Source organism: Stegodyphus dumicola, chromosome 5, assembly GCF_044657685.1.
Source record: "Stegodyphus dumicola isolate Sdum_Otavi_A_Nest chromosome 5, ASM4465768v1".
Taxonomy (NCBI): domain Eukaryota; kingdom Metazoa; phylum Arthropoda; class Arachnida; order Araneae; family Eresidae; genus Stegodyphus; species Stegodyphus dumicola.
The window spans coordinates 146,234,176-146,258,396 of record NC_140772.1 but is presented as its reverse complement, the minus strand read 5'-3'; the positions used below and the strand labels follow the sequence as shown (position 1 = coordinate 146,258,396).

Here is a 24,221-nt window from a genome sequence, read left to right as displayed (position 1 = left end):
CTGTTTCCAAATGGCAGTTTTAATATAAAAAAAATCAATGCAAAGAGCCTAAAAGTGACCAACCTTTCTATCACAAGTATGATTGGCCCAACATTTCGATGAATGTCAGACGAAAACATACTGAGCATGGATGAGATGTTTTGTGTCATCCACGCCCAGATTCAAGACTTTGCCCTCTTGGATTTGCATCACTTCAGGTTACTTAAAGAATCTCTGAATAGCCTGCAGTTCATTTTTTTTTATATTATTTAACAACATGTCAATAACTTCTTTAAGAATGATCCTAATGACTTTTTAAAATGTAAATTTTCCAGGTGCTTGAGAGATGTCACAGAACCAAAACAAAAATTATAGGGGCAAAAACTCAGAATAAAATGATGCTAAAAAGTTCAATGTAGGTTTTCTACGTTTCTGCTCAGTTTCATTTGTATTTATCATCAGAAAATTTTAGATGACCCAACAGATTAACTGATAAATACTCTATGCAAATTGTTATAAGTATTATTCAACATAATGCTTTTAAAAAATGAAATTTTATTTACAAAATCTTACAGAACCCCTGTACTAGAAAACACTGGAAGTAGTATTGACAAACAGCCAACTCGTAGCACTGTTTGAATAATTTAAAAATGAAAAATATTTCTAGTTTGACTTTCATTGTATGAATATTATATCATGATTCTAAAATAATAAAACTTCATAATTAATGAGATCCTCTCAGCATTTGAAAGCTTATCAATTAATTAGATATTTCATTCAGCATACAATATGGATCAAAACTGAAAATTAAAGTAGGTTACATTCTAGTAAACCACAAAAGAATACCACTGAATGACATTTCCGAAGGAAAAAAATCACCTCAAATTATTCTAATATATTTATTAATAAGGCATCTCAAGGCAAATTGACAATGATGCCAAAAATCCCAAATTTTGAAATTAAATATTAGACAATTTTTGTCATATTGGAAGTTAAGCTTGTGTTTTATTTTTCATAACAGGGATATAAATTTCCTGAATGTAAGAATTACAGGCCCCAGGGAACTGCATAAAAAATACATTTTGTATCATTTGCAAAGTTCAATTTTTTGAACAAAAAAGAAAAGAAAAAAAAGGGGGGGCTAAGGCATGAATATTCATGTAATTTAAAACTTGTTTTTGTAACTGGAAGTAGATATCCTTGATTAACAGTTGTGAAAATAAAGGCTGTGTAATCACTTTTCTGGACATGGTTTATATGTACGTATGCGTTTGTGTACATGTGAGTATTAAATGGTCATTTATCAAGAATAATTTGTCAATTTTTTAATTTTAAAAACCTATTATATTAGTAATGAAACAATCTAATTTTATACCTGCAAAATTAAATATATACAATAAATTAAGAACTCATTTACCTTAAGAATTCTTCAACATGCCTCATAGATTCTTTAGTGTTTTTACCTTCAACTTCTTGGCAATGCAAGGTTATAAATTTTGGTGCATAATGCTTAACCACCTGAAAAATTTCACTTTGAATCAGCACGTATAACATTAACTTTCTATGCATGCAACAGAAGGAAATAGTATTAGCCTCAAATCCTTTTTTATTCAAAAGGGGAAAATATAACACTGTCTGAACAAAAAATTAATAAATATTAATAAATACTACTAAATTTGCCCCTGGGATCGACTAAGTCTCATATACAATTAAATGAAAGATGACTTTGAAAGTTGAATGCTACAGAAATATTTTAATTCTCCTTCAAAATTTTCTCATAGAATTCAAAATTTAATCTTGCAAATGAAGTACTTTTTTGATATTATATTCCCTCCTCCTTTGTTTTATTTTTTATTCAAAAGGGGAAAATATAACACTGTCTGAACAAAAAATTAATAAATATTAATAAATACTACTAAATTTGCCCCTGGGATCGACTAAGTCTCATATACAATTAAATGAAAGATGACTTTGAAAGTTGAATGCTACAGAAATATTTTAATTCTCCTTCAAAATTTTCTCATAGAATTCAAAATTTAATCTTGCAAATGAAGTACTTTTTTGATATTATATTCCCTCCTCCTTTGTTTTAAAACAGCTGATGATTTCATTTTGATTAGAGCTATTTTAACCTCACTCAAACATGTATAATCTCAAATGTATCAATTCTGTGTGCAATACATCAATAATATAATAATTTCATTAACAGACAGAATATAAATATTTAATACATCTTACTCCTAATGTTTCTCGTTTCTCTAGTGGATTTTTTTTTTATAATTGTTATTCGATTTAAAAGCGCAATTTTTTGTCTTCTAAAATATAAGCTATTATTTGAGGCATTATGCGTTTGACATATAAAATTAAATCCTTAGCTGGGTAAACATAAATATCTTCATTACTTGTCTTATTCCAAATTACTCATTTCTACATCAGGCACTTAATATTCAGCCTTAAAGCAGTTCATTCATTTTTACACATCTAATTTATAAATGCTTGATGAATTTTATTAAAAATATCATTCCATCATTTCTAGACACAATATAAAATTAAGAACGCAAAACAAAATTGTTTTTATATGTGCTTTCAACCAATTTTTAAAAGTTTTCTGTACTTAAAACTCATTACCACGAAAGGGAAAAGGAGATGCAGCAAAATTTGACAGATTGCAAGCAAGGACAGATTTAATATTCTGGATAATATTTCATATATCCTCAAGAGAACTTTTGGGAATGTCCAGAATTTGCCAACAATAAAATAATAATACTACAATTCAAGCTTTTTTAATGAATTGGATAATACATCACTTTTTTTATATGCCATGATGAAGTATCATCCATGTAGTATATGTCATTTCTATGTCCATATGATTAACAGGGGAAATAACAGACTCAAACTTTTAAAAAGATTGCCTGGCATCACTTGGGGTTCCTTGACTGATACTCTTTTGACCTCATATAAAACTTATGTCAGGCCTGCTTTGGAGTACGGGGAGTGAACTTGCAAGCCACTGCCTGCAGAACCTGTCAAGAAGATATTAACTTGATGCAAAATAAGGCACTCAGGATTATTACTGGTGCAGCTGGTTCCATTCCAATTCCTGCCATAGAGATTCAGACTGACACTGAGTCTTTAAAATTTAGAAGAGAAAAGCAAGTTTTAAAACTCTGTGATAAGTATGAAAGTTTGAATTTGAAACATTGGAATAAGTATTCCCCCGCCCCCCAACTGAAAACATACAAATCATTTATCACTTGTGTTGAGGAACTCTATGCCCTATATAACATCATGCCTACTTTACTCCACCCTTTCCAGTTTGGCCTCTCTCTTCCTACTATTAGAGCTCCTACTTATAATCTTGCCATCGGTATGTATTTTGACTCAAGATCCAACTTTGTTTAATATCAAATTTATTTCACTTTATAAACACATACATATTAATGCGACTATTTACATGTATAGTATAATGATCAAATGATCCATACGTTTTAATGATAAAAAGCATTCAGTATCTCAGTAACGTAACTTAACTGCTGCTTACTTAACTGCTTAGAACAGGAATTTTCCGATCACAATATTCAAATTCAAAAACAAAACTGGTTGCCAGGTTCAAACATAAAAAAAAAATTACAAAACAAACTATTAAATAATAATAAAATGGAAATGCTAAACTTAACAGGAGTCACAACATCCTCCTTAAAAACGAGCCTTAAAAGCAATGCAAATTGAAGCAGTGAAAATGTATACATATATAATACACATAAACTTAAACGAATGACATGAAATTGAACTAAGAACTATAAATGTGTGAATATAAATATAACAATACAGAGCAATAAACACACAAATAACATTATAATTATCAACGTCTAAGAAAAAGTCAATAGCAGTTCATTAAGTCCATCCGTTCACCAGGCACTACTCGACGACCGTTTTGAATTACCTTTACATCTTCTGGAATTTCATTATCACAAGACCCAAGCATTTCACCCAGGTGATTTTATCTGTGCATCGTACAGGCTAGGAGAAGTTTTCACTCTTAGGTGGTGAAACTTGCTTTGGTTGATGCCAGGAACTTGGCTCAGTGCTAAATCTCACTTCTAGAGAAGAGAGTAGAATGGATAATAAAGCGGAAAGCAGTGATTTTTTTTTTTTTTTTTTTTTCTGCCAATCCCTTCTAGAGACAACCGATATGTCAAATTGCAACAAATCTTTGAAGAGGTAGGTCTCAGTGGGTTACAGTTTTCTGCTTTTGCTATTTTAATTCATCATTGTTAAAAATGAAACTTGCTGATAACTTCATTTACATATATTAGTACCAATTAGACAGATCACAACCCCTAAAAAAATAAACACAAATTATTGGCAGTTTCCAGTTAGTGATTTTTATTTCCCACCATTCTTTGAAAACACATCATATTATAAAGTATAAATACAGTCCTTTTTCACTACAGTATCATCTTTTGATTAGTTTAAACTGTCAGGACTTCTTTTTTTTTTTTTTTTTTTTTTTTTTTTTTTTTTTTTTTTTATATGAAATAGAAGACAGAGAAAATATGTTGTAATTGTATAAAGCAGTATACACTATATTTAATACTAGTAACATCTACGTATATAATTTATCAGTGCATTATACATAACATTTGGTATTATTCACAGCATCATACACTGGTCTTGGAATGTACTATCAATGGATACAATGACATTACTAAATATACGTTTATATCTATGGTATTTGTCTGTTGATTAAGTTATTACATAATACTATTAAAAATAATCAGTTAGCTTTCAAATATTTTTTTCTTTTCCAAGTACTATTACTTCATTATTAAAAAAATAAATGCAATTTTCAGTGTGGGGGAAAAAATGTATGGCAGTTCACAGACTCAAACCAACATTCCTACCTGTATCAGTTGATTCCTTGACCACTTTTTCTGCTCTTTTCTGATTTTAATCATTAAAGAATATTTCTAGAATTAATATACAGGGTCATTTCAGAGCACATATCTTCCCCTTTTTTGAGGAGTATAATATATTTGTATTTAATTTCAAAGCAAAATACTTTAATATCAATCATAGCAAACAGTGATGCTACATCTCAAAACTTTTTTTTACCTTTTACGATATACTATGATACGCCCAAATTCAAAAAAGCGCAAAACTAAACATCAAGCCACTTCAAAATCATCACAACTTCAGAGTTCTTAACAATGCCTCAGAAATAAACACTTACAGTTTTATGCATTACGTTATTCTATAGGACACTAACATGTATATAATATTAAAAATTATTAATTGGTGCATGTCAACTTTTTATATATATAAATTATTTATTATATGTTGATGAAAATATGTTTTATTACGATTTATAACATCAAAACTCAAAGGCTTGTTACAAGTAAAACAAATGTATACTGAACATAGTCTTTAATGCTCATACATATGTAATCTAAATTTGTTAATGCACTATATAATTTATTAATCTATTATTTAAAATATTAAAACTATGAAGTTTTAAAATTTTTAAAGCTAAGTTATAAAAGTAAACTTTGTGCAGGATATTTATAACAACTTTTTCAGATATGATATGTATTGCCTATTTTAACAAATGATAATATACTTACCGAATTAACTCGTCTCTGTCATTAAATATCAAAGTTTCTTTAGTTCTTTTATATTCTGGAAAAGTAAGTTCTCCTTTATTCACTTGCAATAAAGTTAATCTATGGAAACAAAAGAAAAACTTTTCTATCAAACCATTAATTAATTTTTTTTTTAATTTTACAGTAATTTATACATACACTTATGAAAATTTTGGAAGAATGCATTCATATCTACTATCCAAAATCAAAATGCATCTTAAATAAAATACTTTTCTGAAATGAAATGATACAATTTTGAAGTTGATATGTACTACTGCTTTTAAATAGTAGTACTGCTTTTAAAGTTACAAACAATGGCAAAAGATTATAAATTTAATAAAACTTTAGAGTAATAACTATTTAATGACATATATCAAACTATTTGATTAACATGAATCAAACTATTTGAATCTAACATTATTCTTACACATAAATCTGATAAAAAAATTTTATGCATACATAAATATTTATAACTGCATCAAAAGAAGAAAAACCATCTAAAAATATATATAATTTTCTGCTTATATCTGGCCATGATATCAGATTTGCAAAACTTTGAGATCAGTTTCTCATTACCTGGTAAAACATTCTCTCATGTGTTTTCAACTGGTATTGGGACACTGATCTGTGATACTTATTATTTTGAAATCAGCAGATAATAAATCTATATGGTAAGTGAAGTTTTAAGAATGTTCCTTCTTGTGATTTCCTGTGGCTAAAATACAGAAAAAATAAATTATGTTCTTTACAGCTCAACAATCTCCCAACAAATTCTTCGAATATTCCTGAAAATCTGCTCTGTAGCTTTTCTTAACAACATTCAATTGTCGATTACCTCCAGATTCTAATCAAGTAATATCTCCTTATTTGTGGTTTAACAGAACATCTTTGATTTTATGATCATTATTAGGCAATTAGTTTCTTAGAAATTCTTTAAATCAGTGATGCTTTTGCCAATGATCTTTAGTGTTAAGTATTTCCTTATTACTATAACTGTTTGCAGAAGATAAACATTTTAAGTAGCCTAGTTGAAGTCTAATGAGAAAATCAATTGTTTTTAAATCATCATGAATAATCTGTTTACATTTTTCATGCTAGATCTGTTGTTAAAATGACTTTCAAATTTCTATAGGATTCTTTCAAAATGAAAACATGAGCTAATGATACTGTTGGAAATTTACTTACATTATTAAGAACTAGAATTTGGTTTATTACAGAGCATGAAAATATCTCACAAATATTTCTTTTAGTTAAATTTCAATAAAAATAAATATGTAATTTTATTTATACTTTAGTACATCTGAGCATTCTTAAAATGCTTTTACATACAATCATGTGATGCCATTTAAAAACAGTACATTTTGAGTGAATATTTGAAATCAGCAAGTATAAATTCAGAGAAAACAAACCTTATTAATTTATATACAACTTCTTAACAGGAAAAGATGCCATTCACTATATATATGTAGGATTTTAAATCCGTAGCTTAACATTTTTCCTCGTGAGCAGTCTAATTTTTAGCTGTTGACTGCACAAGTGAAATTGATCGAACTCTCGCCACTTTGTTTTATTAGAGGAGATGTTAAGATGTTATAGATGTTGTGTTAATAGATATAAGATGTTATAGATGTTGTGTTAACAGATATACAATGTTATAGATGCCATGTTAATAGATATACGATGTTATAGATGTTGTGTTAATAGAGATATGATGTTATAGATGCTGTATTAATAGATGAACAATATTATAGATGCATTAATGTTTCATTAAATGTGTTTTGCTTGAACATGAATTGTGATTGTCAAACTTAGAACCCACAAAAATGGTGTCGGAATCAGGATCAAAATACAAGCAACAAATAGAGAAATATGAAGCAATATTAGACGGAATATCTCTGTTGATAGTGGAATCGATACATCAACTGCTCAAGTTTTTGCTGACACCCCTTTTTGCTGTTGTTGAAGATCATGAGGTAAAACAAAATATTAGTAAGTCATCAGTTCAATTTCCAATTTTAAAGTTTTCAAATGTGTATATAAATTTTAATGATATTGAAAGCTTGATTTCTAAATTTGATGGTAATGCGTATAATTTGATTGACAAATTCATTGAAAACTTTGAGGATGTATCTAATTTGATAAAACTAAATGAATTACAGAAACTGATTTCGCCAAAAGAACTTTAACTTTCAAAGCAATATTATTCATTAAAAGAGAAACCAAAATTAATTTGTAGAATGCACTTAAGGCTTTATTAGTAAATGAATATGGTTTTCAGTATAACTCTGCTCAGTTACACGAATTATTATCAAAACATAAAATGCAAGAAAATGAATTTCTATATGAATATTGTTTGTTTGGTAATTAAAAATCTATATTCCAAAGGTAATATTGAAAATGCTGCTTTAATTTAATATGTTATTAATGGTATAAATGATTCTGCACTAAATAAAATTATTCTTTATGGTTCTAAACCTTTGGCAGAATTTCAAGAAAAACTTAAGATATATGAAAAAAATTAAATTAGATAATGATAAAAACAAATCTGTTAAGCCTATTTCTAAAACCAGAAGCTACCATTTTGAAAGTAAAATAATAAAGAACAAATATTTGTTGCTATAACTGCGGAAATCTTGGCCACATGGAGAAGTTTTGCAAAAATAAGAGCAAGGGAAAAAAGTGCTTTTGTTGTAATTTATTTAAACACGTAGCAGCAGAATGTATAAAAAATAAGATAAATATAAATGATTCTGCCTGATCATATATTTGTAAAGAAGCAGTTAAATGATATGCATAAAATTGTATTAATAGATAATGCAGAAATAAGAGCTCTCATTGATACAAAAAGTGATACAAATATAGTAACAGAAAATATTTATAAAGTAATCGGTTCACCTAGTATTAATTCTTCCGATTTAATTCTAGTAGGCTTTGGTGATAATAAATTGAACTTATTGGTAAAACTTATTGGTTATTTTAAAGGTTCCATACAAATTGACAATTTTGAAATTAAATCAAATATTTATGTTGTGCCTCAAGGAACAATGAAAGAAAATGCTGTCATTGGAAATGAATTGCTTTCACAAATGGAAATTATTATAAACAAGAAATATGAAAGTAGCAGAAGATGAAAATGAATGGAATTTAATGTACATAAATAAAGATCAAGAAAATAGATTAGATAATTGTTTAGATATGAATAAAGAATGTAAGTCTAAAGTAAAACACTTAATCTTATTCCTAATAAAATTGAAGACCTTATAGAAGAAACAGATGCTGCTGAATATGAATTAAAGGAAGAGGAGTCTCAGAAAAAAGTGATGTTAAAAGAGGGAAAGGAAAATTGGAAAATGTAGAGGAAGGGAAGAATTTCATTCCTAAAGGAAGAAGAAAACATCCACCTAAGAAAGTTCAAGAAATCAAAGAAAATAATGAAAAAAATTAATGATTCAAAAAAAAAAAAAAAAAAATACACTTCAGGAAAGTTTAGAAAGTTTTAGAAAAAGGAGGAATTCAGAATCTGAGAAACTAGTTGAATATAATGCTGGTGAAACAGAAATATTAATAGCAAGAAGGAACATTGAGAGAAACTTCGAGCTAAAGAACTGGATCCTAGTATAGTCATCGATCAGCGACGGCAGATCTTCTTTTCTTTCTTTCTTTTTTTTTTTTTTTAAGGTTTTGCGTATAAGTCGACCCCCTACTTCAAAGTTTGATTTTTTTCCTTAACATTGTCAACTTATACATGGGTATATACAGCACTTAAACTAAAAATTACCTTGTCATAGAAATTAGTCAAATGTGAAAAGGATAATTTTATTATTTGTCACTAACTGTATTAACAATGGGTGGAGATTATAAAATCATGCAATCTTTTTCAAATTACTTTTTTTACTTATTTATTATGCCATCATAAAAGTGATAACATGGCATGAAGGATCACAGGAATTACTGTAACAGAAAGTTACAAAAAAACATTTTGATAAACAATATTGTTTGTGCTTGAATGTTCAATTCATTGTTAAAGAAAAAATTAAATCATGAATCATAAATTAATCGTGAAGAATTATGAATTATCAGTAAAGAAAATTCACTATGTCTCTTATAACAGTAATGATAATCTACCTAGAGAATATTTTTAAAAGCTACACTAATTCAAAACCAAGAAACAGGCTCCACATATGCATATTGTGTAAAGATGATCAAATCAAAATAGTTTAGAATTTGTAGAATGAAAGATTATATTTGTTTCTTTCTTACTTAGAGATTACCCTAAGACAGATTATGTGCTAATGCTGATATAAAGCAAGCAAGCATCTCCAATAAAACCCAAATTTATCTACTCTTCACACAAATTTTTAAAAAATTTTGAAAACTTAAATGATGCCATGGATCTATGATACTCATACCTTTTTAAAAAGACCACAATTGCTAACTATAAGGTATTCAACAATATGTTGACAAACTTAGCATACATCAGATAAATGCTCACAATTAGATTATAAAGCTCATTTTACTCTTTGCCATGAATACACATTTTAAAATGACACTTTTAAGAGCATATACGAAGGCTCCTATCGATATGAAATTGACAATTTTAATCGATAACTATTTTACAAAAGCGTAAAAACATAACTGCCAACACTTTTTTTTTTACTACAAAGATACACTTTTACAGCACACACAAAGGCTCCTACTGATTTGAAATTGACAAGTTTTAATTGATATATATTCTACAAAAGCACAAATTGCTAATGTTTTTTCGTTACAAAGATACAACAAATATGTAAAAACAATTTTTAAAAAAAGGTATGAGTTTTTTAAAATAAAAACATTCACTTCATATGGTATAGTAAGCATTTAATAAGTTTAATACTGTCTTCAAAATAAATAATACCTGCAAGGTAACAAAACTCATATTGATTTTTGCCATATCTACTCTTGAAGCTGAATTTTTACTGATTGTCATCAACTAATTAATGTTTTGTTTAAGAGATAAACATAGAATGCATATACATATATATTTTCATTAAAGCATGGTCAGGATTGTTTTATACATTTTGAAATGCTATAAAATGAAAATAATTTTTAAGCAAATGCCAAAGTACATTCAGTGTATATGGATAATTAATGGGGTAGTAGCATATTTATCTCATTTTTCCACTTCCCTTAACCATTATACAATTAAAGCGGATAAAATTCCTCATTTTAAAACTTAGATCCCAGCTGCTTTATTGTGATCAATATGCCCTATAGTAATACAAATAACAGACATTTTTCTTACTATCCTTTCTTTATTATGAAAAAGAGATCCTTGTTACCTTGCATCATGTATAGGGCTGGTGCTGCAGATGATTTAACAGAAAATGGGGTTGGAGATAAATAAAAGAAATTTTCATATCAAAGATACATTTTGCGCTGTATGACCTGTCACCACAGCTGTGGATAAAATCAAACGATGATTAATAGCCCCTCTTATTTGATAACTAGTGAGAATGGTGAGACACTAAATATTAATACCATTATGGTCTTGAGTCATATATGAAAGACTTCAAGCTCATTATTTTGGTACTACACTGCTGGCCATTAAAACTGCAACATGAGGAAGGAATGATCTGACGAATGTCAAAGGAAGAAGTTGGAATGTGCAAATCGTGAGTATTTCAGCACATTTAGACGATGCAGGAGGGAGAAAAGACATCTGAAGCACAGCATAAAAGAAAAGTCATGTAGTGGATTTCTCATTCGGAAAGTGCTTTGTAAGGTTGGAGTTTGCTCAGAATATCATGTTATCCTCGGATGAGAAGAGGAAATGCTTACCTGCAAGTTTCAAAATTCGATAGAGGCAGGATCGTTGCCCGTCAAGAGTGTAGATTATCGTTCTGTGATATCACCGGTCGCACTGGTCGACATCCAACCACTGTCATGCGAATATGGAATCAATAAAGTGCTGAGGATCATAGTGAACAGCATGCAAGATCTCAATGCCCTCCCATGACTAATGCCAGAAAGAACAGACATATTGTGAGGTAAGCCCTGCAAAACTGTATGACCACATCACGGACCATTAGTCAGGAAATGGGCAAGTTTGTAGTACGCCCAGTATCAGCTCATAAGGTGCGTCGACGTTTGCAGCAGCGTGGACTATCAGGAGGGTGACCATTACTTCGCTTCCTTTGACAAAGTAGCATAGAGACAGACAGCGACAGGTGCACCAAATGACAAAGCTGGCTACAGGAGTGGCACAATGTCACCTTTCCAAATGAGTGCCGGTTCTATGTGCAGTATTTTGATGACCGTATACGTGTCTGGAGGGTCCCAGGAGCCTGCATGTCGTCTGCTTGCATTCGATATCGACATAGAGGTTCTGCACCCTGGTGTGACGGCTTGGGCAGCCATTTGGTACACGACACGCACATCTCTAGTTCGGATGGATGATAATCAAAACAGATGGGTACATTTCTGACTTTTTATGTCCAGTGGTTGTGCCCTATCTTCAAGACCCCTAAACAGTATATTCCATATATTCCTAAACAATATATAGTAAAGATAATGCAAGACTACATGTTGCATGTCGTGTTCGGAGCTTCCTCGATACACAGGGTATTTGATTGCTACCCTGACCTGCACAGTCTCCAGATCTGTCACCCACTGAAAACGTCTGGTCATGGCTAAATGAGAGACTGGCCCGCCACCTCTCTCCAGCTAATACAATTGATGAAATGTGGCATAGACATGAAGCAGCATGAAATGAGTTGTCCATTTCTGTATTCTCAGCTCCATGCCTAATGGTTTAAAGGCTGTTTTAGCTGCCCGGTATGGCAGCTGTTTCTACTAAGTTTGCAACCCTGTACTCCAATGTGCGTACAACTCCAATGTGCGTACATATTTAATCATTTTGTCTTCATACCACACTGTTTACATGCAATCTTTTTCGCATTTGCTTTCCTTCATAGTGTTGCAATTTTAATGGACATTAATTGCACATTAATTTGTCTGTGCAAGGTTTCATTACTTAACTGCAATGAAAATTAGTTTTTCCTCAAACAACTCATCACTGGAAATGAAAAGTGGACTTTACAATGTTAGTAAAAAAAAAAAAAAGATGGTCAAACCCAAGACGACCAACACAGGTGATCTCAAGTGCTGTTTTGCAGCCAAAGAAAATTCTTTTCTCTCCCTCTCTAGTGACAATAGAAAGAAGTCCTATAATACAAGTTGCTCTCCAGCTAAATTTTTATTCCATTAAACACTGCCTATAATCAGAAAAAATGAACAAAGTCACTGAGAGGAAGAGGTCAGTTATTGCCAACAGAATAGGTACTGGAGTTCCACCATGACATAGACAAACTACATATTTGTATGAAGACTTGGCAAAAATTGTTATACTGATGTTTTAGTTCACCCATCATATAACCCAGATCTTCGGCTTTCAGAGTACTATCTGTATATAGCTCTGCAAAATGCTTTTAATGGTTTAAAATTATCAGATTTAAATTTCTGTAAAAACACTTGAAGTAAATTTTAGGGAAAGGCGAAAAAATAGGGGGGGGGAAAAAAAAAAAAGGAGGGAAGGAAGTAATTACCAAAAAATTAATTACATTAATCAATTGGGTCAGTGCCATGAATTCTACAAACAAGGTACATTTCAGCAATAAGAAAACTGGACGAAAATAACTGATCAAAATGCATACAGAATCCATTATGTGTAACACAAAATTTAGAAATTTAAAAAAAACAAATTGGGACAAATATATGTTACAACCTAGCAGCTATGACAAGGCATGTAAAAGACTATCTACCTATCAAAAAAAAAAAAAAAAAAAAAAAAAAAAGTCATTATGGAGGATTTTTTTAAAGGAACACTGGCTTGTATTTATGCTTCACCTATGGATAGCCATGAAAACAACCTAGTTTTTTCCAGTACAAAGTAAATTTCAGATAGCGCATAAAACCCAATCAAAAACCAAACTATTATCAATGTCCAATGGTTTTTTTCCACACTGTCGTTGATCTGTATTAATAGCACTAAATAGATGGAAATATGTAAAACTCATTAAGTCATTATATATGGATGTTGAATCCATGAAACAAAATAAGGACAGAAAAGTCAAAACTCATGGACTGCACTGCATAAAAAAATTCACACTATAGGCTGACTTTTACAGATGATGTCGATTTTAAAACTTAATTTTAAAAGCTTTCATACTTTGGCTGTAGTAGCCGCCCAAGCAGTATACTGGGTATGGGAGTCAACTGCGATACTGAAGAGCCCGGGTTCGAATGCCGGAGAAGGCATGGGTGTAAATTGTCTGTCCCCTCATAGGAGGCAATGGTGGCCACCTAATAGGAGCCTCCATAGTAAAATGGTCGCCACTTCTGGCCTTAGAAGTCGCCAATGCTGATAAGGCAAGTGCCTGCCATTCGAAGGGGGTAACTTTGGCTGTAGTCACACATTCACACAAAAAAACAGTCTCTAAAAATATATAAACAAATACTACGAAACTCAATAACTAATTCTTGATGCTTATCAGAAAAAAAGAGGAAAAATATTGTGTTAGAAGTATTTATCAGTAAAAGAGCAGTAGAATGTTTATTAAACATTAAACAACACTTTAAAGAAATTTAAGGAATCATCTTTAAAACCGCAAAAGATCTGATCACAGAAATCAAGAAAAATTAAAAGACTGAAATTCTAAAATTATATGTATAAAATCAATGATCCCTTTCAACTTAAATACTACAGTAACCTTATTACAGAATGTACGCAATTCATTCATTGTCTGTCTGGCAGTTTAGTCTCCTATGTGTCATCTCTTAAGTGCCCCAAAATGGTTAATTTCTAGCATTCTAATATGTTGAACTAATTACTGATTCAAATTAATTGTTATCCCATACGTTCGGTAATAAATATTTTCCATGATTATCATTAATACAATAATTATTTGTTCTATCTCAAATAGAAAAAATAATTTAGAATTGCAGAACAATATAAGAAATTTCACATATCTAACTACAAATATTTTTTGCTCTTTTCAATCTATGCAAAATTTATAAATTATTATTTCCAAGAATGATCATTTTAAAATTACAATGCTGTTAAATCCAAATTCTAAAATTATTATGGCCTATGAAACTGCAAAGCTTCACTACATCAAACCTCACACAATTAGAACCAGCTCAAAATTTTTTTTTTTTTCTTTTTCCATAAAGCCATTTACATGACACACACTAAGTTCTGCATTCCAATCTGAAATTTATTAACATTATGAACTAATGTTTGTAACTTACATAATTTTAACTCATATCATAATTTTAATTCCAAAATAAGCATTTTATGTACAGAGTAATAGGAAAGATACAACAGATCAACTTAAAATTGCATGATATGCAAATAATCATGAAAGGTAATAAATTAATAGCAGTACACATATATGCCATTTATGTACCTCAAATACTGATTGGAAGCACTGTACATGGGTAGAACAAAGAGCTACTGTTAAGTTTCAGATTTGTGTTTTTCATTGTTCCTGTGCATAGGCAGCTTAAACTAGATCCTGTTAAGAAATATGGCTGCCATAAAAAAGATTTCCAACTTTAACGGCTAGAAATCTATGGCATATTGAAACTGAAAACTACCTTTTGAGAAACTAACATTTGTGTTAAGATAGACTATTTGCATAGTGATGCAAACATGAGGAAAAATGGACTCAATGAAGTGAAAAATCACAACAGCTGAATCATATGAAAGACCATGATAATGGACATACTATATGCATAGTTAATTACTGGACAGTACTGCCACAACTCAAGTATTAGAAAAACTTGATGTACTGCAAAGCAACCAGTTACTGCACATACAGTTGAACACTGACATACCACTGGGAAATTTTTGCCAGGTACCCATTACTTCAGAATGCATATCATAGGTCTCTGAGACTGCTATGAGACCCTAGACTATTGCATATGATGGGATCAATGACATATAAAATTTTCATATGAATCCCCTCTGTAGCACCATGATGCCATCCAACGGTAGAACAGGGACAGACAGAGTAAGACCCACATTACATATCAGAGTACCAATCCATCATCTAGCATTATGGTATAAGATGCCACTGGTTTCCAATTCTCACTGCACCGGATAACCACCATTACATATCTGAAGTGTAGCAGCCTGTTGTTCTTTCTCAGGCCATGCATTTACTAGATGTATCACCTAATAAATGCATCTGGTCATGATAGCACAGCACAGACCAATCTTAGCTACAGCAGATGAAACCTGATAACATACCAAAACTACCGAGTTGCATACCTCAAATACATAATGAACATAATTTCCCTTCTGTACTGGGATACAGAACGGCAGTTACCACCACTTACAGTGGCAATGCACTACACTGACTTCTTTACATTACACATGTCAAACTAAGCAGCAATTATTTCTTTTTCATATAAAATAATATCTGTATTAAACATAAGGAGTTCATGGCTTTTTTGTTACATAATATTGCACTTTTTCGTATGTGTATTTGTATATGCCACGAAAAAGTGAGCACCAGTAAGCCTAGCTGAATGTTACAATATTTAATTCTACAATTCTTCCTAATTCAAAGCAAAAGGATCAAATTACAAACACAAACAAATTCCTAATTCAAGACAAAAGGACAAATTGCAAGAAAAAATTATGAAGATAAACAGGAAGACAAGGAATGACAAACTGTCCGCATTTCAAGTTTTGTCATCCTATAAATTAAATGCCATCAAATTAAGCTAGAGTTAGTTAGTAGGTTCACTTTTGCTTATTTCCTACTTTTAATCCTACAGCAGCTCTGCACACAATATTTTTTTTAAGATATTAATATGTCTTTCATTTACTTTTATATATATAAATAATTAAAGAAAGGAGAACAAACTAAAGAAAGGAGAACAAATTAAAAAAGACCTTTGTGGTCAAGAACTTTTGTGCATTGAGCTGCAAAATTTAGAAAACAAGTTAAAAGAATATTCTTAGTGCTTCCGCTAAAAAGTAGCTTAGATACTGCGGTTACAGTGAAACAAATTTTAACATACGGAAAATAAAGTGCAATTAAGTGTAAACATTATTATCACTAGAATATTTACAAATAAAATTCAAATCTAATTGTAAGTGAAATGTTGATCAAGGTAAGGCAAACTTTAAACAATAGAATAAAAGTATGATATAAGACTTAAGCAAAAATACAAAAACTAAAAAGTGGTAAATGGTAAATTAGCCCAATTCGAATCTCATTACCGACCCTTCAGGGGAAATTTTATAATGATATTCGAATCCAGCTAATTCCATAACGCATTTCGTCGAAACAGACAATTGAAACTGTACACGAAACTCTTCTTGAATATTAACTGAAAAAACTTAGTCAAAAACTTTAGTGTCAATTCTCTGTTCCATTTCCTGACACGTCTGCTTGAAAAAACACATTAAGGTGTAAGAAAAACTATACATAATTGGCCTGGTTAGGTAAATGTACAAAATAAAATAAATAGCGATTTGCTATTAGTAAAAAAATACAAGATTTTTAGGAAGGACCTACTAGCTTGTACAGTTTAAACCTTGTGAACGTAGTTAAAAAATTAAAATAAAAAGCGAAGAAGACAATTATATATATATACACTATATATATAAATTTTTAAAAAGTTAAATTATAAACAAATAGCCAAATTTTTTTCAAATAAATTTTAAACAAACGCAATAATTTTTTTAAATAATAAATAAAATACATTATAATAAATAAAAAATATATAAATCGATGAAAATTTAGCAGGTGAATGAACAGTCAATATTTGAGACTGAGATCTGAATGAATATTAATTTTTAGACCTAAAAATTCAAACAGCAGAAAATACATGAAAATTAAAAATGAATACAGTTGTTTTATCAATGTTAGACCTGAACATCGTCAGGATGTATGTGAGCTTAACACTGATACAATTACCATACCCAGTCTACTAGATATGTTTCTGTTCATCCCAAATTAGCATAGGATTCAAAATTAATTATTTTAAAATTATTTGTACCTCTAAAATTTAAAAAACGCTACCCCTACATACCCAGCCTGCTAAAAAAATGTAAATACAATAGTATAAACAACATTCAAAATAAAAATTCAAGGCATCAAAAAATACCTGTTGGATCACATGTATAAAAATGGCCAAAAACAAAACTTCTCGCAAGAAAACAATAAGCAATTGTGTAAGTGCCTACTGAAATATAAACAATCTGGAATTATAACAGTGTTAAAAATTGGCATCAAAATACAAAAATACAATTACAAAAAAAGGCGAAGAATTAATTAAAATTTATCAAGCAGTAGCTACTTCTAAATGACTGTTGAAAAGAATGTAGGCGGAAAGTCAGAGTAAGGTTATTATAGACGACAATAAAAATACTTTCTCACCCATTCACCTCATTCCTCCTCGCGGTTTAAAAATTGGCTTTATTATGTAAAAGAATATTTATAGTCTGTAGAGGAAGCCAGCTTTTTTTTCAGTAGTTTCTTAAAAATAATTAGGAATTTGATTATTGCCCACTTACTTGTGAAAGTAATAAAATTTCCTGTTGCTATTGCTCAACTTATGTGCAAATATTATTGATACGAACTAATTGATTATAAATAGTATTTTCTACAGCCTTTTTGAGATGTTACTGCTCCATTTAATTAACTTAATTGAATAAAAGTTAATCTCACTTCTTGATAATTAAAAATGCCAAGATTCAGAAAATTAACAGTCAGTTTTGCTCCGAGTTAGTGTTACTAAGATACGAAAAGCAAATACTGCTATACTGGATATGATTAAAATTGTTGAAAGTAACAAAAAAGAAAGTAATGCGAGTGAAAGAAATCTGGGTCAGATAAGGTAACTGTATCAATAGGCTTACCTACTGACAATGCTCGGATCTGACAGTGATAAAATGACCATACCAATTTCAATTTTGATGTATTTTTGAATTTTTTAGAGTTAAAAATTTAAAACATAATGTTCGTTCAGATGTCACTCTCAGCCAAAGACTACTGACTATTATTCATTCAACTTCTAAATTTGCATCTATTTTTATATTTTTCGTTTCACACAATAATTACTTTTGTTTACAATGTATTATTTAAAAAAAAATACTTATTTGATTATAACTTAACATGTTTAAGCAATTTATGTCAATCTTAGCAGCAAATGCACAGGGTTCTAGGTTTGAAAGTCATTCTTGCAATTTGCTTTTTTCAATTTTATATTAGTTTGTATCTGAGTAAGCAACTTAATATATTCTTTTATTATTATCTATTACTCTTATTTTAATAATTCAAGGACTTTCCGATTTTGACTTAATCTATTACTTTCAGACAAAACTGAGGTTTCAAGTTTTTCCTTCATAAATCTTGACTGTAATTAAGGTTAGCCCCCTTTTTACTTTTATCATCTTGCTGATTTGAAATATAGGAATGTAAAAATTCCAATTGTTTAACATACAGACAGACATAATGCCCCACCAGCTAATCCAACTTGGTGAGAAAAAGCAGTCTGAAAAACATCTAATTGTATTTACTCTATTACTTGTAACAAATGTAGTAAGGTTTGTATAGGACAGACTAAAAACAATCAAGAATAAACAACTACAGATCTCGCATTAAAATGAATTGCTTGCATCAGCTCATACTTCTCAGGCCACAGTAGAAATAGAACATTTTAAAACACACAGTTTCACTGATATTTCAATTAAAATTTTAGATTTTATTCCTAATCTAAAAATTAGGCTTTTCAGAAAATCTGCACATTTTAAAAAACAGGGACTTAACACTTATCTTAATAAATGTACTTTATATTTTAATCATACTACTTATGGAAGATTTAATATTTTCAGTAAAAACGCTCTTAGAAGAACTAGATGAGGCAAAAAGACTACAAACAAAATACTAGTGGTTAATGTTAATAAACTTCAACTTAAGTTCATTAATTTATTTAACTCTGAGATTTCCCTTTAAAAAGTGTCACGTTACTGCACACATTTACATTATCACAACTTCAATAGTACTTCATAGGTACTTTCAATAATTTTTCTGATATTAAAGACTTTGCATTAGATTTTATTATACTTAAATTTCAAAGTAACAGAAACATGATGACCATGAATTTCTCTCTTATTAACTTTCTACATCTTGCCTTCGATAGAATAAATTAAAAAAAATGGTTTAAAACATCACAATATCTTTTCCCACAACAGATTCCAGGACTCACGTCTGTTTCAACTACAAAAAAAAAAAAAAAAAAAAAAAAAAAAAAATGTAACTGGCTTTCCAACCATCAGGAACTGAACTGAAAAGCAACTTGATACTGCAATGATGTATTCCCCCCCTTCTTGTATGGATTCTCCCAATAAACACATTATTACTGGTAATTTTGATACAGTTGGAAGATTATTTTTTAAGGCAGCTTATGAAACAGAGTACTAAATTTATGCCAGTTAGTTGGCTCAGTTAATAAGTCATTATGCATTAAAAATGTTGAAGATAATACAGATGACTTCATTTTAAGAACCAGCTTCAAGCTTTGCCTACCTACTCAAACCTTTATGGAATGGAAACATATATTAAACAATGGCAAAATAGCACTGTCTAAGCAGCAAAGTTCTGAAAGTTTTTACCTCTTGCAAGAACTCAAAAAAAATTTCTACTCTTAGGGCTAAATTTTTTATAACTAAAAACAAAGTCGGTAATAATTTCAGCATCATTTGTAACAGCTCTCTTTATGAAAGCGAACTTAAACAAGCAGTTACTTATGGTGTTGCTAAAAGTAACAAAAGAGCAATTATTAATAATAAACATCATGCTTTTCAACCGACGTCATGCTTTTAATAAACATCATGCTTTTCACAGAACACTAAAATTATTTCTTAATTCTGATTTCAGTAGATTTTCTAACTTATATGCACTGCTTAAGTTCCAAAAGAGCTCAGTCAAGTTCAGATTTATTCCTAATGGCACGAGGAACTATAAGGAGGGATATGACTACATTTTTTTCATTTAAATTCACGCAGATTTGTAAACTTAATTTAAAAAATGTAAACAAAGAAAAACACTTCAATTGCATCATTTATAACAACCATCATGTGATTAAAATTGTAAAAGAGCAATATACTTAATATCAATTGCTATGACTTTGGGAACCTTTATACACCACAGCCAATGAAAAAAATTTATATCAGTCTATTAGAATTACCAATGTTACAGATACGTAAAAGTTTAGATACTATTAGCTGGAAGGTATATCTCCACTGCTCTCTTTTTCACAATTACATTTAGTTCCGAGATACTACTTTTCTGCAAATTAATGGCATCTTTATGGGAATGAATTATTCTACTCAAATATGTAACCTTTACTTATTTACTAAAAAGTAGAGATTTCTATAAATATATTGATGATATCATTCTTTCAACAATTTTAACTTCATCGAATCTAGCAATATTCAGCCTTCCTGTCTTAAACTTAAGAAGACCAACTGAGATTGATCAGTTTGACCAGCTGTCGATTTTCTGGATCTTAACATTTTTAATTACCAAAAGAAGTCACATTACTTGACAAAAGAGATTTCGACTTTAATTCGATTAAGCTACTTAATCGGAACAGTAACATCTCCAAAAAGGTTATAGGAAATACTATTTATAATCAATTAGCTTGTATAAAAGATATTTTAAGGGAAGTCAACATACCAGAAATTCTATTGCTTTCACAAACATTCACCAATAATCAAGTTAATAAATATGTTTAAAAATAATTAAAACTGAAAAAAAGCTGGTATCATCTATGAACTGCGATTTTTTTTTTAACATAATGAAGCGCTTTTTAAACCGCAAGGAAGAATGAGGTGAATGGGTGAGAAACTACTTTTAGTACGTAAAATTTGTAAAATATGTAATTTACTGTAAATTTGTATTTTTATTTCTACCATTATGGCTGTAACTTTGACTAATGGTGACATTTCAAATTTTCTGAAAGTTGCCACTGCAGCCAAAATAACACAAAGAGCTGTTAGTCTGTTCTATTTTTCTTTTTCTTAATTTTTGCCAGATTCTGAATTCCATTTTTTAAAGTTTTTCTTTTTAAAGTTTCCATTTTTTAAGTTTTTATAGCAACTATTTCATTAATATTATTTGGCGAGATTAAAGGCTGCTCTGAGTGCAGATAATTTTCCCATCCACATTCTTTCCAACATTCATTTAGAAGTACCTACTGCTTGAGTAAGTTTTAATTGATTCATATGATTTTTGTAATTAGACTGAAATATTGATTAACAAATTTGCTGCCGATCAGCATTAAGTTTTGAAAATATGTGCTGGTACTGGCATAGAGTGAAGGTTAGAAACTAGTTGTCAATGTATGCAGTTTGGAATGAAGACAAAGTTCCATTTCATGCAAAGACCATACACGAATAACATTCAGGAATTAGTTTGTAGGAATATCATTGTAACTGTCTTATAACATATTTATTTATAATATATATATATATATTTGTTTGTGGCATAGTTTCATTCAAAAATAATGCATATTATTGTTACTAATTTTGATTCATTTTTAAATACCTTGTGCCAGGCTTAATGCAGCATTGCAAAAATAAATTTACTTTTAGTGCCAATCACACACTGGTGTGCAGTCATAAAATTCTATGCTTAAAGGCTTAGCAATCAATATGGTAGACATAATAATCTTTTGTTACCTCTTTTAAATCATATTTCTCATAAAGTTGGCATATGGGTACAATCTATTTCTATCACACAGCATTAACTATCAACATAACCTCACATGACCAGCAGTGAAAGTGTTAATGTTTATTGAATTCCAGATTCTTTATACTTAATTTTATGACTGCATTTACCACTTATATATTTACTGTGTTTATAGTTTTCCTGTAAAAAGTGTCGCTTTTGCTCACTTTGCCATTTTTACGCATACGACCCAACCGAAATTTTCTGATGCTTTGAATTTTCATTTTGAATGTAGTTTATACTATCATATATATGCTTCTCTGGCTGGCCATATATGTAGGGATAGAGTCTTTAAATTTTCAGACATAAAAATGGTTTTTAAAAATGGTAAATATTACATTTTAAAGCCTCAGCCAATTTGGGATTAACAGAAACACATCTAATAGGCCAGGTATGATGATTGTATAGGTGTTATTTCTACCTACCTCCTGACAATGTTCAGGTCTGGCAGTGAAAAAAATCAACATATTAATTTTTAATTTTCATTTATTTTAATCATGTAATTTATTAGTTCAAAAAAATTTGCATACGTGGTAATAATTTAACATTTTAAAGTAATGTACGTCAATTTTAACAGCAAATGCACAAGATAATAATTCTCAAAGTCATTCTTGCAATTTGCTTTTGTCAGTTTTATATTAATTTGTGTGTTGTGTATGTGAGTGCACATGCATGTACATTTATATATGTGTGTGTGTTTACACAAGAAACAAAACCAAATGCTGGGTATTGGTGACTGGAAGAAAGCATTACTCATTGCAGAGTATCAGTAGCATGGCCATCACCTTGAATCTTGTTTGAAATTTTTAGCAGAGTATCAGTAACAAGAAACAGTACAAACAGAAATGGGAACAGCAGCAACATAACAAAATCCTTCCATCATTTATAATGCCAATCTCATTTGAGTCCCAGACTTCAGGACTACTTTAGATCAGATAGAAGGGAAAAAAATAACAGGCACACAACAGCCAAATAACTTAGATACTTATTCCTTTTAAAAAATAAGGTATGAAAAAATTAAATGCAATATAAGGTATTTGAAAATTCTAAAAAATTTTAACTACAATTCTTGCATCACATACCTCCATTTTGATTTACAAAGTTCATCGACAAGTCACGATAGATACCATAATAATCATACTCTTCAACAAGTAGCACTTTCACCACTCAAGACCTAAATTTGAGTTAGATTCCTGCAATGACTGTTGAAATAGATGTTATTAGGTTTTTCAAATCATATTATACTTAGAAAGAAAATAACTATAATAATACTGAAATGCCATAAGCTTAAAACTTTTTTTTTAATGTGAAAAGGTATGTACAACAGACATTTCTCTGTCAATTAATGTAATTATCTTGCAATATCATTTTTATTAAAAGGCTTGTGTTACAATATATAGTTTCCTATTAATACCTATAGTTAATAAAAATCAAAAATTCAATTTGTGTAAAACAACAAATAATTCTCACTGTGTTTTTTTGCGCTGCAACTTCGTGAATGTAACCCCCCGAACCCCCCCCCAAAAAATATCTTTGATAAACTACAAAAAATTTGATAATGCACTAATTATCAGGTTAGCGAGGGAATACTATATATTAGATTAAGCATAAATAGTTGCAAATCTCCGACTAATCTTGATGCAGAATAGAAAGTAATACAAAGCAAAAATTATGCAAATATTTTTCATGTGTATTATATAGAACTAAAGAAAAATCCAGCAACAATAACAACAAATGATGAAAGTTGGAATATATCATTTCTTTCTTTAAAAAATAAATTAAGAAAAAATCATAATAGCATAATGCA

At 30.0% G+C, this 24,221-nt stretch overlaps 1 protein-coding gene across 11 annotated transcripts in view; it reads right to left on the bottom strand.

Annotated features, from left to right (window-relative positions):
- The window catches only part of LOC146997284 (inositol polyphosphate-5-phosphatase A-like), a 108,160-nt gene that overhangs the window by 71,656 nt on the left and 12,283 nt on the right, over window positions 1–24,221 (bottom strand). For 8 of the 11 annotated variants that reach the window (XR_015040958.1, XM_085816326.1, XM_085816324.1 and 5 more), the window contains exons 2-4: window positions 23,497–23,616; window positions 5,604–5,702; window positions 1,397–1,497 (exon numbers count right to left, since the gene is read on the bottom strand). Coding sequence is in view for 10 of the 11 variants with exons in the window: in XM_085816326.1 (XP_085672452.1) it covers window positions 1,397–1,422 (26 nt within the window). In the remaining variant the exon portion in view is untranslated. Of the gene's footprint in view, window positions 1–1,396; window positions 1,498–3,520; window positions 3,576–5,603; window positions 5,703–23,496; window positions 23,617–24,221 lie in introns of those variants that run through there. The other 3 variants (XM_085816318.1, XM_085816319.1, XM_085816320.1) reach the window with 3 other exon arrangements.